The sequence below is a fragment of the Ovis aries genome, chromosome 20 (genome assembly GCF_016772045.2).
Source record: "Ovis aries strain OAR_USU_Benz2616 breed Rambouillet chromosome 20, ARS-UI_Ramb_v3.0, whole genome shotgun sequence".
Taxonomy (NCBI): Eukaryota; Metazoa; Chordata; class Mammalia; order Artiodactyla; family Bovidae; genus Ovis; species Ovis aries.
The window spans coordinates 20398368-20415812 of NC_056073.1; the positions used below are offsets into that span (position 1 = coordinate 20398368).

Genomic DNA, 17445 nt, shown 5'->3' on the forward strand with positions numbered 1-17445 from the left:
AGTTAAAATCTTAATGCAAGAGGAAAGTAACTTGCTGAATAGTGTCTTCCTGCTACAACCCAACTGATGGGTAGCCATTTGTTGATACCTGGACAAATCAGCTGAGATGGCAGGATAGCAAAAATTCAAGCTGCTACTACAGGTGATCCAGTTGGTGTTAACCAACAGACAAAGTGTGGTTTGTTTTTTTTTTCCAAAGGTTTTGTCTTTACAAAGCTAAATGGCCTTTTCTTTTTATTTTGTAAATCAGAGGCAGACCCTTGGTGTTCTGAATGAGCTTTAAACAACAGAGTTAATACTTTCAGATGCACCTCCTATTTGTTGAGGCCATGATCAACGCAGCATGGACCTGCAGCCACCCAAGAGCCTAAGAACAAAGCATGGGAAGGAGGGCAGTTAAAGTTCAAAAACAACATTTAAGAAAGTTCCCTATAAAATGTAAAAACAAGCTGAGATGATGCCTAAAAGCTGATGCTAGGGAAAACATCTAAATCAAGAGACACAGGCAATGAAAAAAGCTGAGGAGAACAGGAGCCAGAAAACCTGAGGCTGGTTCTATATGATCGAGAGTCTTCCATCTCTCCTTGATACCAAGGCAGGGGAATTAAATCAGAGCTTCAAAGCAAGCCTGGGGCCTCAACTGCAACATCAACATTACCTTGAGAAGCTTTTTGAAAATCCACATCCCCAGCCCATCATCTGAGATCAGATGGATCTGCAGTGGGGCCAGGAATCTGTTTTGGTTTGATTTGGTTTTTAAGCTTTCCCAATGATTCTGATCCCCAACTAAGTTTTGGACTTCCTGAAACAAGACGGGCCCCCTTGGGCTCTAATCACCTGAGATTCCCAGAACCACTTTGGAGACAACCCAGCTCAACTGTCAGATCCTTCCCTCCAACTCTCACCCAACCTGGCACTTTCTACTGTTTTTGTTTTGTTTTTTTTCTGGCTGTGCCATGTGGCCTGTGGGATCTTAGTTCCCCACCAGGAGAACCCTAACCTTGAACTGGGAGCGTGAAGCTTGATCACTGGACCACCAGGGAAGTTCCCTTATTGCTTTAATACTGTTCTTTTAAAATCATTATTTATAATAAAAATAAACATTCTTTTTTAACTTTTTATTTTATATTGGCGCATAGTTGATTAACAATGTTGAGTTAGTTCCAGGTATACAGCAAAGTGATTCAGTTATACTTATATATGTTATCTATTCTTTTTCAAATTATTTTCCCATTTAGGTTGTTACATAACATTGAGCACAGTTCCCTGTACAGTAGGTCCTTAATGGTTATCGATTTTAAATATGGCAGTGTATACAAGTCAAACCCACATTCCCTAACTAGTCCTTGTAACCATTCTAATAATTATGAAATAGAGTGAAATGTTTAAGTCTCTGCTCAAAGCCTCCTACCCCCAGAGAAACACTCTCTTTATTATGGTATGTATCTTTCCAGACCATTTTCTGAGCATTTACACATAAAACACACATACATGCTTTCACTTGGCCAAGTTGGCCACCTCAGGTTTGCGTTTGGTTTACATATATGAAGGGGAAAGGCTATATATACCCACTATTCTATGACTTGCTTTTGGTCATCTTCTATTGCTGCATCACTGAAATCTTTCCACATCCGAGCACACAGACTTCTTCCTTCTTTATAGCAGTCAAGTACTCTAACAGCACGGATATGCCTTTGAACTTGCACACGTAAAGAAGTTAGAGACTCTTCTTACTGAGGACATGTAGATTGCTTCCTTGCCCACATGTCAGTGTACCCATGCACCTTTCTATAACCCATATTCACCTCCTTCCCTTCCCACTCCACACTAGTTTCTCTTTTCTTTCCTTGCCATCCCAAATAATAGGTACAATCATGCTATTCTCAGTCTTTTAAGAACCCCTTTCTTCAAGAACCAAATAACCCATAACTTGGAACCTCTCGGTCCTTCTCTTCTTTACTACTATGAATTTACTAGATAGGTATTTTCAGACTGTGGGAGGACCAGACCTGAAACAGAAAGACTACCTGGGCCAAGATTTAGAGAATAGAAGACTTGTGTTCTTGTCCAGGCTCTGCCTTAAGATCAATACCACCTGGGTTTACATGCTTGTAAAATTAGCAGGTTGGATTAGGTTGTATTCAATTCAAGGTGTATTCAACTTCAAGGTGTCTGTGATTGTCAGAGTTCCACCTTCTCCACGAAGCCTTTACAACCATTCCTAGACGCTCATTCCAAGCCAATGAGCAAACTCATCACATTTCCTGTTTCTTTTGCTCATCATGTTGGTGCCTAATTACATATTGCCTTGTAATGTTAGTTGATGACTTCCAAAGTGTATATACTTATCTTCCCATAATGATTATAAGCAGCTCGAGGCCAGGGACAACCATGTAGATTGCATTTTCTCTCTTGCTCAACCACCTCAATGGTGACGACCATGGAAATGATAAACAGAGCATCCTCTGAGCCAAGGGTCAGCAAACTACATCCCACATGCCACCTGTTCCTGTAAATAAGTTTTATAGGAACCTAGGCATTTATTTGGGCTTCCCTGGTGGTATAGTGGTAAAGAATCCACCTGCCTTGCAGGAGATCCCTGCATGGGGTTCAGTCCCTGGGTCAGGAAGATCCTCTGGAGAAGGAAATGGCAACCCACTCCAGTATTCTTGTCTGGGAAATCTCATGGACAGAGGAGCCTGGTGGGCTACAGTCCATGGGATCGCAAAAGAGCTGGACACGACTTAGGAATTAAACAACAACAACAGGCATTCATTTAGGCACTGTCCATGGCAGTTTCCATGCTATAACGGCAGAGATGGATAACTGCAAGAGACCATATGGCTGCAAACTTATCTGCCTCTTCAAAGGAAAAAACAAAAAGCCTGCCAACCCCTATGCTGAGCAATCAAAAGAAACGTCAAAAATGCAGGGACCAGGAGCTCCCTCACTGGAACACTCATACCTCCTTGGAGAGTCTAGCAGGTGATGGAGTTTGTGGCTTCCTTTCTTGAGCACTCATTCCAACTCACATGCCAAATCTGATCCTCCCAACCCTTGTTTAAAACTCTCAGTGGCTCCTCACGTGACTTAGGGTGGATGCAAAATCTTTACCAGAGTTAGGACTTCCTCCAAAATCCCAACCCTGCTCTCCCCTCCCCCACTTAAAACAGGTCTCCCATTCACCCCTTACCCCCTTTCCTTAGGTTAATAAATGTTTTGTTTTTAAAATTTATTTTACGGAAGTATAGTTGATTTATCAATACAACAGTGTGTGAATTTCTGCTGTCCAGCAAAGTGACTCAGTTATACATATATACACATTCTTTTCCATATTCCTTTCCAGTATGGTTTACTGCAGGATATTGAATATAGTTCCCTATGCTATATAGTAAGGCTTTGTTGTTTATCTATCCTCTCTTCCTTTCTTTCCTATATGACAACCATCATTCTGTAGTTACACATCTATCTGTTTAGTGTGTCTTCCCCTCTGGACCACAAGCTCCATGAGGATAAGAATAGAATCTATGTTATATGCTGATGCTCTCCAAGCCCTCGAGGACAGTACTCAATGCAGGGTATACCTGACCAGGGTGTGTTGGCTAAATGAATGAGTGGATTTGTAGACCATAATTAATTAGAAGCAGCAAAATAAAGGGTGGGAGTGGAGGAGGTTGCTGGGGATAAACCAAGTGACAGAAAGCCAAGATGCCTCCACCGTGTCTCAAACAGGCTGGCACCCTTCGGTGTAAGGGTAAATATTACAGTTTCACCTCTAAAGCCCCTGAGGATATCATTCCGTTTTCACAGAACCGTAACTGGCTTATAAGAATTATGCTCTGTGTGGTGCTTAAGATGACAAGAAAATGTAATGAAGAATTTAAAATAGCTCTCATTTCATAAAAAGATTAGAGTAACTTGGTGATTAGAATGATAAGCAGTATAACAAGATTATTCTCCAGAAGTCACCTATGTCCCATCCTGATTTCAACTTCAGCTATTTGAAAATTTTCACTTAGAGGACACTTATTTCAACAACAACAACGACAGATGGACAAAAATCAGTGTACCACTCCAAACTGCACGGGGTACAGAAGCACATCAAATACTTACGAACGGATTAAAGGGAAAACCCAGGACACAAAGCACATTTCAAGGAGGGAAGGTCTCCACGCTCACCTTGACGACTTGCATCACACCTATCCTGTTATATCACTCTTACTCTAGGACACAGAGATGGACCCAAGAAACACCAGATGTGCTAATATATGTCAGAATGTTGATGCTTATTTTTGCTTGTTTTCCTTTTTCTTTTTTCTTTTAAGATTTTTTTTTTTTTTTTTTTTGGTGATGTGGGCCATTTTTAAAGTCTTCACTGAATCTGTGACAGTACTACTTCTGTTTTCTGTTTTGGTTTTTTGGCTGCCAGGTCTGTGAGACCTTAGCTCCTTGACCAGGGATTGAACCCACACCCTCTGCACTGCAAGTCTTAACCACTAGACTGCCAGGAAGGTCCTGATGCTTATTTATCTTTAACAATTCTTATCCCATGACCTCATCTTTCTAATAATTGAGGGAAAGAGCCTGTGCAGTTTATAAGTAGATGTGTTTGTCATTCTTGTTCCCTATCAAATCTCAATCACTTTTCATAGAAAATGAGCAAACTCAAGGCAGGAATAAACTTTTGTCTGTTCATAATGGACCAGCAGAAAGATCGCTTGTGAGCTTACTATAGAAAAATTGTTAATACTGTCTAAAACTAATATGTCAAAAGGAATCTCCGCTTCCTTGGATACGATAACTAAGGGAAACAAGTTATTCCTGAGATGGTAACTATAAAAACATGGTGAGGATAAAACATACTAATAGGGACTTCCCTGGTGGTCCAGCGGTTAAGACACCACCTTCCAATGCAGGGGTTACAGGTTCGATCTCTGGTCAGGGGGACAAGATCCCACATGCCTCTCGGTCAAAAAACCCAAATGTAAAACAGAAGCGATATTGTAACAAATTCAATAAAGACTTTAAAAATGGTCCACATCAAAAACATCTTTAGAAAAATAAAACATACAAACAGATGCTCATATGGCAAAAAGCCAGGCAGAGTAGAGATACTCCCAGAAGTTCTGACCGTTTTATTTTCCACATCACATTAAATTTGTAATCATAAGTCATTGACTGCCCAGAATTCTAGAGATTTGAAGGGAGAAAAAGAATGTACCAAGAGAAAGGTGCCAAGCAAAAAGCCTTCTGCAAAGCACAGAGAGACCCGTTACCAGTTACATTATATAAATTTGGCCGACTCTGGCACTGTCTACTATCCTCTCTGATTTAAAAAAGCCTTCTGTTGCTAAGGCAAAAGCAGGGACTGCCGTTCAAGCTGGCGAATCCAGAGAATGCTGAGGCTAGAATGTGCTGACGACAAGACCGGAAGGAGGCAAGCTCAGAGGAGATGGAGGGCAAAGGGAAAAAAAAAAAAAAAAAGACAGAACCAACCCAGATGCTGTCTTCCCTGGAACCTACAATGCAGGAGAGTGTGTGTACTTAGCCTTCAGGGACCTGGACCATAGAAACACATCGCACACCACCCATCACAATGTTATTGTGTCACGCTAGTCACTCGGTCGTGTCTGACTCTTTGTGACCCCATGGACTGTGGCCCCCCAGGCCCCTCTGTCCATGAAATTCTCCCAACAAGAATGCTGGAGTGGGTTGCCATTCCCTTCTCCAGGGCATCTTCCCGACCCAGGGATCAAACTTGGGTCTCCGGCATTGCAGGCAGATTCTTTGCCACCTGAGTCACCATCGAAGCCCACTCGTCACCCATCACAACAGCTAGTTCTATAGGCTAAGACCCCACCTACATGGAGAACCCAAGTTATAAATAAGACAGTGGTGAAGGTGAAGAATTTACAGAGTCCTCATTAAACCTGGCAAAACTGCCACCACCAGCCAGGGCAGCTACTGTAGCCTGTATAAACAAAATCTAATTTAGCCTGAAGCATCTGAGCAAGCCCAGCTCTACCAGATCCTGATGGGGGTGTGGGGGAGGCGGGGAGCAGTATAACCTGTGTCTCCATTTCTTCATTAGTATAATGAGGATAATAATAATAATATAATTAAATAATAAACTAAAAATAATTGTTATAATACAATAAAAATAATACATACGATCACAACCCTAGGATTGTTTTCACAATTGTTACTACAGATAAGAACAGGTGAAACAGTCGTGACACAAGGTAGTTCTTCATGAATGTTATTTTAATCATCACCCCTTCTATTTATCATCGTACTCTAGTTTAGCTTCAGTCTCTTGGGCTTAGACAACTTTTCAAAACACTCCAATTAAAACACAAATACCCAATAGAGAAGAAACTAGTGGTTACTAGTGTAAAGAGGAAAAGGGGAGAAATGATATGGGGTAGGGGGAACAAAGGGTTATTATGGAATTATAAGAAATCATATTTAAGAAGGACTTCCTGGGTTGGGTGGCCCAGTGGTTAAGAATCTGCCTTTCAACACAGGGGACTTGAGTTCAATCCCTGGTCAGGGAACTATAAGATCCCACATGCCTTGGAACAACTAGGCCTGCATGCCACAACAAGAGAAATCCAGGCAATGCAACTAGAGAAATTTCAAGTGCCGCAAGGAAGAGCAGAGCAGTCAAAAATAAAAAATAATTTCAAAACAGAAATCATATGTATGAAACTGCTGAAATTTGCAAAGCACTATAGAATTTAAAGAATCTTTAATTCAATAAAAATAACAATAATCCCTGTGTTTTTACAACACTAGTTAAATAAAGGTGTAGCCTCTTTTTACTTAAAAAACAACAACAATATGCCAATAACCAATTCCTGATAAGTGTGTCAAAGACTCCAGATTTTTAAAAAACTGTAATCCTAAAACATACCCTACTAGGCTTGGAGCCCGCCACAAAACCAAAAATACAGACTGCATGGCAAGGAGGTAAAAGAGAAGCAAGAACCAACTGGCATTTCCAGACAGATTTAGAATATACAGTACCGAGCAGATGAGCAAACACAGGAGGAGAAAGGGTTCGTTATTTATTGGTACACTGCAGATGGATGGAGGGAAAGTTAAGGAAACATTTTCCAGAGGGAATTTTCCTGATCTTGTCCCACAAGATGTTGATGATTCTAGGGTCTAAAACACGGGTGAATAAATCCCAGCCAGCTCCCTGCTTTTTCATAACCCACAAGCTTAAGGTTAGTTTTCCCATTTTCAATAGTTGGGTTAAAAAAAAAATCAAAACAATCATAAAATTTTATGATACATGAAAATGATTTGAAATTCAAATTTCGGTGTCCACAAATCAAGTTGACTTGGAACCCAGCCACACCCACTCTTCTGGGCATTGCCTAGATCTGCTTTCAAACCAGAGGCAGATCTGAGTGGTGTCCACAGAGATCATAGGGTCCACGTGGTCAGAAATCCTATCTAGCTCTTTACAGATAAAGCTTAGCAACCCCTGGCCTAGAAGTTTAGGACATGCTCCTCACAGGAGTCGTCTCTTGGAGAGGCACAGTTCATGGCAGCCTCATGAATGCTGCAAGAGGCCCGCCCAACCCAGGAGGGCTGCAGAAAATGGTGATTTAGTTGAGCCCAAAACTTCCCAAACTTATGTGACCATGAAATCCTTTACTCACATCAGGAGCATGAACATCCTGCACAACACACTGATGTAGTTCTCACCACTAACATGCTAAAGTCCAGAAATGCAACAAATCCAACATTAATAAGATCAAATATAAATTCAAAGTGGAACTTCCTTGGCGGTCGAGTGGTTAAGGTTCTGGGCTCCCACTGCAGTGGGCACAGGTTTGATCTTTGGTCAGGGAACTAAAATCCCAAAAGCCTCGAGGTGTCACTAACCAAAAAAAAAAAAAAAAAAAGAAACTAACCAAAATGTTTGCATTATAAAATATAAAAACATTAAAAGTAGCCTGGGAAAAAACTATGCCATATACAGCTAATAAAAGCTTACAACTGAAAATGTAAAAAATTAACACAAAGCAAGTTAACAAAAATTGCTCTCAACAGTGGAGACAGAATAATTATACGGATAACTTGCTTAGTCACTAAGTCGTGTCCGACTCTTTTGTGACCCAATGGACTGTAGCCCGCCAGGCTCCTCTGTCCATGGGATTTCCCAGGCAAGAACACTGGAGTGGGTTGCCATTTCCTTCTCCAGAGGATCTTCCCAACCCAGGAATCGAACCCACGTCTCCTGCATTGCAGGAAGATTCTTTACTACTGAGTTTCCCGTGGATAAATTGATAATATCCCTTGCAACTATTGAAATGTAAATTTGCACAACCAAGGACCTTTACATATCTCTATTAAAGCAGCATAAGTAAATTAAAATGATAAACGTCAATGTTGGCCGGCTTGTGGGGTAGTAGGCACATTTATAGGTTGCTGGTGACAATCTAAATCAATCAGTCTTTCTAAAGACAATCTGGCAACGTGCAGCAAGAGCCAGAAAACAGTTCATTCATTTCCTGTGACCCAGCAATTCCACTTTGGCGAATACACATCAAAAGTACCTCACTTTTGGGAACAACCCAAAAGAAAAAAGAGCAACTGGTTTGTACAGAGACAACTCTGTCTGTGCTGCTTGCCTGCAGCAGGAAAACAATGAGAACAACAACCAAGGGTCCAACAACAGTAGGATGACTCAACACACTGCCAACCAGAGGAGACGTCGGCATAGAAACTGGCAGGCAGGAAGGTTGCACTGACATGAATCACTGCACCTCAAATTCACATCCAAACTTTGGGTGACCCAACCTTATCTGCTCCTTCCTCACCCACCACTTCAAAGCAGTCAGACCATCAGAGACTACACTCAAGAACTAGGAAATCATGGGACTTCCCTGGTGGTCCAGCAGTTAGGACTCCCATGTTTCCAATGCAGGGGGCATGGATTTGATCTCAGATGAGATTAAAAAAAAAAAAAAAGTAAAAAATAAAATGTTCTTTGTTAGTAAGTCAAAGACCCTTGAGATGTAGCTCCAAGTACTGAGACTCAGATCAAGCTCCCACTATACTCTAACTTGTCCAGAATGAATGAACTGTTAGTTTAGAGCAAAACCCTTCTGGAATTCATTCAACAATCATTTATTGCTTAAATATTGTGTGTCAGGGCATTGGGCTAGAAACACAAAGATGAATAGTGCGTTGTCTGTCGTCTATAAGAAGCTGAAAAGGAATAACAACAACAATGGCCTTGAGCATGCTGTATGCAGAAGCATACCCAATCCTCATCAAATCCGGTATTTCTGGACCAGGTACAGAAGGTTTCAACCAAAGAAGAGAGAGGAGCCACGGACCTGCAGAAGTAAAGAGCAAGGAGTGATTAACGACAAGTTAGATTATTCTGGGAACCTGTCACCATTTGCCTTGAGTTTTTTCCTTCTCCGCCTCTTGCCTCTTTTAATCCTGGATATGTTGATCAGGCCATACCTAAGATGATTATCTGATAATCATCATAAAATAATAATCCTTCTCCAAAGGGTTCTTTGGGAAATCAGAAGGCCAACCTCCTTCCAGGAGCAATGATAAAATTTCTTCTCACCTTCTGCCTTTCTTTAGTGTACTCAGCATCTACAATCTATGAAAAGACATGTTGAAAAGTTCCCTTAGGAGACAGCTCCACGTGTGAAAAACCACATACAAACATCTCACGGGAGCCGAGACTGCAAATCACAGAGCTCAACCCGTTTCTAAGAGACCTGAAATGAAAAGTTAAAGAAAATGCCAATAACAGATGATGCAAACCTGTGGACTGATCCTGTACGAATAATCAGGCCGGCAGCAAAGGAAACCCTGAGAGGTTCTTAAGTTCTCAGGATGAGTTGAAACTAGCTTGCTAAGCAGAATTCGTGTCATACTGTTACTCACTAGGCAAATATTTTTCAAAATGACCCCAGGAGCAGGAAAGCACAGCATCTCTTCCCTATTTATAACATTTCAATTTGCAAGAGAATCTTTCCATCTTAACTGCGGAACCATTGCCAGTCAGAGTCACACCATAGGAAAATGCTTGCCAGTGGCTCCACGCCCTTCCCTTTCAATCGGCACACACAGGTTGCTCTTATGCTATAATCAGCCCTTTTGGCTAAACTTCCAAATGCCACCATGGGGCAGAACCGCTCACCCAGTGGAAAGAGAATGTTCGACTCTCAGGTAAAAGTATTCCTTTAACGGGAAACAAAATTCCAGTAAATTAAGGTTGCTTGTGCCCGACCCACACCTTGGCTGAAAGAGCAGTGTGTATGAAGGCTGACTTAGATCTGAGTCCTCGCTCTGCTGCTGCTGCTAAGTCAAATCAGCCGTGTCCGACTCTGTGCGACCCCACAGACGGCAGCCCACCAGGCTCCGCCATACCTGGGATTCTCCAGGCAAGAACACTGGAGTGGGTTGCCATTTCCTTCTCCAATGCATCGAAGTGAAAAGTGAAAGTGAAGTCGCTCAGTCGTGTCTGACCCTCAGCAACCCCATGGACTGCAGCCTACCAGGCTCCTCCGTCCATGGGATTTTACAGGCAAGAGTACTGGAGTGGGGTGCCATTGCCTTCTCCGAGCCCTCGCTCTGGCAGTTGCCAATTTCTTGACCATGGCTTCTCCTAAGCCTCACTGCCTGTAAAATGGGGCTAATGCTAGTACCTCATGGACTTGAAGGGTCTATTGAGATCATTTGTAGAAGCTATTCAACTCAATGCCAATAGTATGTGCTCAATAAAAAGAAGCTTGATAATAATCCAAATCAATGATTCATCTTCAAAGCCGTTAATATTCCTCCCCTCTATCGGGACCAGAGCCCCCTTAGAGCCACTGCTGCTCATTTGATTCCAGAACCCGTCTCACTCCTCTCCTCCCTGCTAAATCCATTAAACTCAGGCTCCTCTTCCCAAAACAGATTTGCAAATGGCTCCAAGCGCCACACCCTGAGGACACATTGAGCACAACTTTCCCACCACAGAAGCATCTGTCATCTTCAAGGCCAGGGTGCTGACGTGTGGGATTTTTTTGCAGAATCCAGGAGAAAGGACTCTTCCTGGTGGCCTTCAGCATCTCTCAAGGAGAGTGAGATCACGGGACTTCCCTGGTGGTCCAGTGGTTATGCCTCCACGCTTCTAATGCAGGGGGCACAGGTTCGATCCCTGGTTAGGGAACTAAGATGCCACGTATCTACCCTTCGGCGTGGCCATGAAGAAGAGAAAGAAAAGTGAGATCACCACTGCTCTGAAGCAACAGCCTAAACATCCGTGAGCCCCGTGTTTCTACAGCCCCCGTGAGTGTTCAGCAGATACTCGCTGACATCAGCCAGTTCCCTTCCTACTTACAAGCTCTGCCCAGCTCCTCTCCTCTCTTGGACTCAGGCTGGACATGGAAGGTGGTATGGAAGCCAGGTGGCAGCACACAAGCCAATTCAGGCTGCCTGTTTACTTTCTGGTATTTGACAAATACAAACACGGGGGCATGGCCAGGATTTATTCACCATCTCGCCGCTTTCCTAAAGAATCGCAGCTCAGCAGCTGCTACTCCAACTACAACGCCCAGTGTCCTGCTAATGCTAAAGGGGGATTCAACTTGGGGGCCAGGATAACTCCTCTTGCAGCTTCAGTTTTCATTCTGTCCAACAGACATCATCTGCGCCTAATGCTCCAGACCGAATCCATTCCAAATGGTCATCAGGCACAAGCCCAAAGGCAATGAGAGACTTCTGTCACTGAAGAGAAGCACCTGAATTTTCCAGGAAGTTGCCGAGTGACCTGGTATCACCAAGTCTTTGCCAGGCCTGCTTGGGAGAAGAAGGCCAGCAGAGTCAGTGCTTCCTGGAAAAAGAGGCACTGCAGTTGACAAAAAGCCACTCAATTCACTCTGGCCCTGGAATAATCTGATGATGCCTCTCACCATTTCCCATTACACACACACACACACACACACAAAGTTCCCTGAAGCCAATTATAGTTTACATGCTTTACAAAGGGCCGGATGAGGACAAAACCGATTTGCAACGTGTCCCCAGAGTCTCTAAAGAGACTGCACCTCTCACCCTCACAGTCAAGCCTAAGGCTGAAAAATGTCTCCTCATTCTGATCTACAAATAGATGGGACACAGAGCACCTGCTGAAACCAACTTGAACCCACACCCACTCACTCCATCCACTTGGAGAAAGAGGCCTGCTGCAAATGGTGCTGGAAAATACAGTATTAACCGTGCTGACCACCTACAGCTGGAAAGACTGTGTCCAAATTTAGCCACACTAAAATATGCAGTTTAGCGAGTTGGCGGATCTAGTGCTGGTATTTTCTCAACTTCGGGTAATAGGGATTCCATGACAAGGAATTGTTTTCTTGCTGATCTGATGTGCCTGTGTGTCTTCTTTACACTGTAGGTTTGTTTGTTTTGTACTGGGCTTGTGGCAGATTCAGCCATATGCCTTTAGAAACAGCTGAGAATTCAGATGAAAAAGCTCAATCCCATCCTATACAGTTTGACAATAGGGATGGGAGATTCACATGGTATGTGAGAAACCCTGCCTTCCAGGACATACCTGACTTGTGCGATCATGAGTCATCTTCTCTACCAAGTCTAATAGATGTTATTCTGAGACTACAAAATTTTTTATTTTGACTTTCAAACTAAAAGCCACAATTTCTTCAAGTGGTTTTTTCTTTTAAGATTTTTTTTTTTTGATGTGGATCATTTTTTAAGTATTTAGTGAATTTGTTACTATATTGCTTCTCTGTGTTTTGGTTTTTTGGTGGTGAGGCACTGGGGGTCTTAGCTTCCTGACCAGGGATCAAACCCTCATTCCCTACGTTGGAAGGTGAAGCCTCAACCTCTGGACCTCCACGGAAGTCCCTCAAGTAGTTTAAAGATGCTAACATCCATCACATTTTGTGTATTACTTTGAGCATAGTACATTCATCTGGGGGTTCTTTCTGAAAGTGTGAAACTCAACCAGCACTATTGATAGCTATGTCCATTTATACACCATATACTTTGTACCTGCAGGGCAAGATCCAAGTTCTAATTCATTCCTGGGTTCCCACTACCAAGAACAGTGCCTCTGAGAGTAAGCGCTCAATGTAGGTTTGTTAACATGAAAAAATAATCTGCTTCCCCTATCTAGGCTGTTTTTCCCCTCCAAGTTTTCCCTTGCAGCTTTCACACTCTAGGACTGTGAAGTTCAGGTGTATATGAAGGAGAAAATCTTTTGGATATAACATTAGCTCTAATTCGAAGTTCTCCTTGAACCTGTCACTTAGTCTAGCATCTATTCAGGACTTCAGCCCCAACCAGCTACTCCACACCAATCTAGTCAAATAGCCGAAGTCAAACGCCAGGATGCTAGATGATTAACTTTAATAAGCAAAGGTCAGGAGATGGCACTAAGACATGTAGTCTCAACAACAGTAACAAACACCCATATGTGGGACTTTCTAGGTGAGTACTCATCTGAAAGCTCTTACAGTAACTGTTCTTCTATCAGGAATTCATAATATATGCAGATTAGTGGGTTCTAACATTTCAGACCTCATTTCCTTTATCAATTACATCTCCTTTTTCTTCTGACTGTCCCACTGCCAATATTCTATCTGTGCAGTCAAAGCAAGCTCCTTGAGGGCAAGAGACATCTCTGAGTGTGTTGTTAGCCCATTCTAGGGCATTTCTTAACACTGGCACAAACCTCAAGGTCTCATTCATCTGCTCTCCAGATTTTTGGCCTGAAACGCACAATATTTTGCCTTTCAGTGTGTGGTTTACTTTCCAATATCATGCAGACATCTCAACACATCAGAAACAGAAGTGCAAGCAGCAAGAATACTTTCCCCCAAAGGTATTCATGCAATTCTCATCAGTGTCCTGCAACAAATCAAGCCACCAGCCTCAACTCTCCCCCAGTGAGTCCTCTCTCTTGTTGCATTTCCTCATCGGGCAGTTTGGAGTTGTGAAACCCGAAGAGTGGCACAGCAGGGAGGCAGTGGAGTCGTGAGAGGGAGCCTAGCTATCCTGGGTCCCAGTACCAGTGCCCTCAACACTTGGGAGCAGGGTGGCCCAGAACTGCCAGTGAAGTTTTTGCGGTCTCCATTTTCTCAACTGGAAAACTGAGCTCATCCCACTGGCTTCACAGAGATGTTGGGACTAAGATAGGTACTATCTATAAAGCACCTGATATATACGATAATCATGTTATATGCTGTATATATATTATATAAAAAGGGTTTTTAAAGCTTACAGTAAGTTCTCCTTCAGTTAGCCTGTCATCACAAGAAAGAATCAAAAATGATGACAGTAACAAATATCTTCACCCTAAAAGAGGAAATATTTGAAAGAAGAGGAAAACCATGTGCCTTGAGCATGCTGCCGCGTGGACCTGAGCTGCAGTGCCTGAAGTCTGCCATTTTCATAGGGCCAAGAATCCCAGTGGGATAAAGAATCCTTATAACAATGTCATGAAATCATCTTTTTTTTTTTTTTTCTGGCCACATTGTACAGCATTTAGGGTTTTAGTTCCGTGACCAGGGATGGAACCCGTGCCCAACCGTGGAGTCTTCACCATGAGATCATCATTTCATGTGCTATCAACGTCTGGGCTAAGGACTATAGCTGGTAGAGTGGGAAAAATAAAAGACATTGCTTCCCCACCCTGGTGACCCCTGTTCACTCTCTCAGTTTCCCTTCCGGACAAAGGGGTCAACTCAGGGCACTCAATGAACTGCAGTGGAACTTTTCTGTTATAGTTAGCATGAGAATAAGCACTCTCATTTTAGTTAGTATCTCAAGGTTGCATCTAAGCTCCACTATAAATTACTTTTTAAAAAAAGACAGGCAAACTTACTTTCTCAAGTCTTCAGTTGCAAATCCAGTGCACAATTTTTTAGGTCAACCAGACTTAATGATTTCTGAAAAGGAGCTGGGCTCTTTCTCTGGAGGTTAAAGCAACCTATGCTTTAATTACACCACGACCTTACTTTAAGCATCTCATGCAGAAAACGTAAAGTCAATGAAATATTGCACTGACTTAAGACTTAATCCAGGAGTGGACTCCAAGGGGAGCATTAGGTGTAGGGCAGTAGATCTAAGACTGAGAAGGAGGCAGCTTGAGGATGGACCTACCTCCATTGATATTGGGATCGATGTTCCCCAGGACTTAGATGAGTTTCTCTCCACACCAACTGTCGAATCCATGCCCACTGCTTTCAAGGACCCTCCCAGCCTACTGCCCACCACCCAACACCCTCGTGTCAAGGACACAAATCTTGACTTTGCCACTGCTATAGAATGGGCAGAAAAGGGTCTTTGAAGGGAGTCTGGGACCTGCCTCATTATAAATCCGAACAGCACCAAACTTTTCTTTAGTGTCTCTCTTCCCCTTTAAAACACACCCTCGCACAGGGAACCAGAGTGTCTGTAGGATGAATTCCCAAGCCATAGCAACTGCAGTGCCCTGGGATCTAAGAGATCTTGGTTGGCCAGGCATTAAGCCCTTTTCGGGAAGGAGACAGCAAGCCTGCCTCTCCTTGACACGGCCTTGCCATGAAAATAGGCTCTTGTTTTTTTGTTTTTGTTCGGTTTTTAGCTAAGAATCTCCATCCACCCGGCAGACACAGAAAGATAAGCACGGAAGCTTATGGTGGCTCGTGGGTTTGATCTCAAATCAATTTTCTTCTTCCACCTAATTCATCCCATCCCCCCGCCAATATTTGGAAAGGCGGGGACGGGATGTGGGGAAGTTGGGGACAAGTTTTGGGTCGAAGGTGCTTTCAGGCTTTGGCAAGATAAATGATGGAGAGAACTAGCTACAGGGCACGCCCTGGAGCTGAATGCAGACCGGGTGCAGAAGAAGGAAGCTGCTCCACCCTCCATGCTCACCTGCCCGGCCACAGGTAAGCGAGGGATGGGGAAAAACGGGGGGAAATTCAGCTTCCTTTATGGTGGGCTCTCCCCTTCCCCCACTCAAGTGTCAGCGCGCTGGCCGCCTGGCTGGGAGCCGGCGCTTTGGGGGCGCCTGAGAGTGGGTCTCGGGGCTCCTTTTTGGGCGTGCCGAAACCGGGACCCACCCAGTCAAGGCGGAGAGAAGGGGGAAGGGGAGCAGGCGCCCGCTCCTAAGGGAGGCGCCGAGGCACCCGGCGTTCCGGGGGGCCGGCGCGCCCGGGTCCCGCGCTCTCCCACCGCAGCAGCATCCCGGCATGACACTGCAGCTGCAACAAAGCGGCGGCCGCCGCCAGCCTCGGCTCCCCGGGCCCACACCCCGCGGAGGGGCTAGCGGCTGGGGGCCCTGCGGGTGCGCCGAGGGGGGGTGGGGGCCCCGGAGGGGCGGAGGAGGTGAAGAAACCCTGAAATGCGCAGGAAGCCGAGTGGCCATCTCCAGCGCCTCTCCCGGTGCAGCCAGACTGCAAGGAAAACAATTCGCCTTCATTCCGGAGTCGGGCTGAGCTCTGCGGCTCCCTCAAAATGACCCGATCCAAGCCCTCGGGTCTGTTGCCTGCCCTCGCTCGCAACCTGCCCCCTCTGCACCCAGCACCCGCGCCGGCCCCGGCCCCGCGACCCGCCCCGCTCCCCGAGCGCGGCGTCCTCGGCTCCAGCGCCGCCGCCGCCCGCGACTCCCGTCTACCCCACCCGGAGCGCTCACCAGGAGAAGGGAGCCCGCGATCATCGTGGCTCCGGCGATGCGGCTGCAGGAGGCCGGGGCGGTGCTGCTGCTCGTGAAGGTCCCCATGGCTGAGCCCGGGGCTCGCAGGGCGCCCGGGGCGCGTGGCCCCCCGGCAGCTTGAATCGGCGGCTGCTTCTGCCCAGCGCCGCATCCACCGCCGCCTCCCGAGCCGGGAGCCCATCTACCTCCAACACCCCATGTGCACTGCGGCAGCCGGACGGCCGGACACAGGAGGGAGGCGGCGAGCGAAGCTCCGGGGGCGCTTAGCACCTGCCCAGCTGCGCGGCTGTCCGGACGGGGAGAAGCAGCCGCTGCTGCAACCCGCACCTCCCTGTGCTCTCCTCCGACAGCGGCTGCGGAGAACAAGGGAGGAGGGCTGGGCGCGAGAGAACGAAGGAACAACTTCCCATAGCGAAGCCTCCGGCCGCTGCCAACCACCGTCCTCCGCTGCCCTGACCGGCCGGCGAGGGACTGAGTCTTGTGGCCGCCGAGCGCAGGGAAACACGTGGTGGCGCCGAAGGGGCGGGGAATCGGCCCTTTGTGATGTCATCGCGAAGGAGGCCGGGCTCTTTGTGCGAGCAGAACTGAGAAGGCGGTCCAGAGCAAGCAAGGAGGTGCAGGATGCCCCCTGCCGTTCGCTGAAGAACTTGCAGCTGCTTTCTGATCCAAGGAAAACGCTCTGAAGGTATGCACTCCCTTGACCCAAATTTCCCTCTTTACTAAGATGATTCTCAGTAAGTTATTTTCTG

General features: G+C 45.3%; 1 protein-coding gene across 1 annotated transcript in view; it reads right to left on the reverse strand.

Moving 5' to 3' along the window:
• Positions 1-17169, reverse strand: part of TNFRSF21 (TNF receptor superfamily member 21) — a 64473-nt gene extending 47304 nt beyond the window's left edge. Inside the window, exon 1 of the mRNA XM_012100789.5 lies at positions 16676-17169. Coding sequence (XP_011956179.3) covers positions 16676-16762 — 87 coding nt within the window. The 5' untranslated portion in view covers positions 16763-17169. The remainder of the gene's footprint in view (positions 1-16675) is intronic.
• Positions 17170-17445: the final 276 nt, after the last annotated feature.